We start from the raw sequence: 494 nt of genomic DNA, 5'->3' as shown, positions 1-494 counted from the left end.
ACCCGCCTGCTCCAGGACTCCCTCGGCGGCAACGCCAAGACCATCATGGTGGCCACCTTGGGCCCGGCCTCCCACAGCTACGAGGAGAGCCTCTCCACCCTGCGGTTCGCCAACAGGGCCAAGAACATCAAGAACAAGCCGCGGGTGAACGAGGACCCCAAGGACACCCTGCTGCGGGAGTTCCAGGAGGAGATCGTGCGGCTGAAGGCCCAGCTGGAGCGGCGCGGGATGCTGGGCAGGAAGAGGAGAAGGAGCAGCCGCAGGAAGAAGGCGTCGGACGGGGAGAGCGCCACGGAGAACGAAGGGGAGGAGGACAACGAGGAGGGCCTGGAGAAGAGCATGGAGAGTTACCTGAAGGAGCAGAAGGAGAGGCTGGAAGAGGAGAAAGCCGCGATCCAGGATGACCACAGCCTGGTGAGCGAGGAGAAGCAGAAGCTGCTGCAGGAGAAGGAGAAGATGATAGAGGACCTGCGGAAGGAGCAGGAGGCCACGGA

The 494-nt window shown here is 63.6% G+C and overlaps 1 protein-coding gene across 1 annotated transcript in view; it reads left to right on the top strand.

The window, feature by feature from the left end:
* LOC103779643 (kinesin-like protein KIF3C) overlaps positions 1-486 on the top strand; it is a gene marked incomplete at both ends in the record, with an annotated part of 970 nt that extends 484 nt beyond the window's left edge. The window contains one exon of the mRNA XM_008947289.1: positions 2-486. Coding sequence (XP_008945537.1) covers positions 2-486 — 485 coding nt within the window. The remainder of the gene's footprint in view (position 1) is intronic.
* Positions 487-494: the final 8 nt, after the last annotated feature.

Source organism: Merops nubicus, unplaced genomic scaffold (assembly GCF_000691845.1).
Source record: "Merops nubicus isolate BGI_N331 unplaced genomic scaffold, ASM69184v1 scaffold30110, whole genome shotgun sequence".
In the NCBI taxonomy this organism is placed as follows: Eukaryota; Metazoa; Chordata; class Aves; order Coraciiformes; family Meropidae; genus Merops; species Merops nubicus.
The sequence above is the reverse complement of the archived record's forward strand: the minus strand, read 5'-3'. Positions and strand labels throughout refer to the sequence as shown.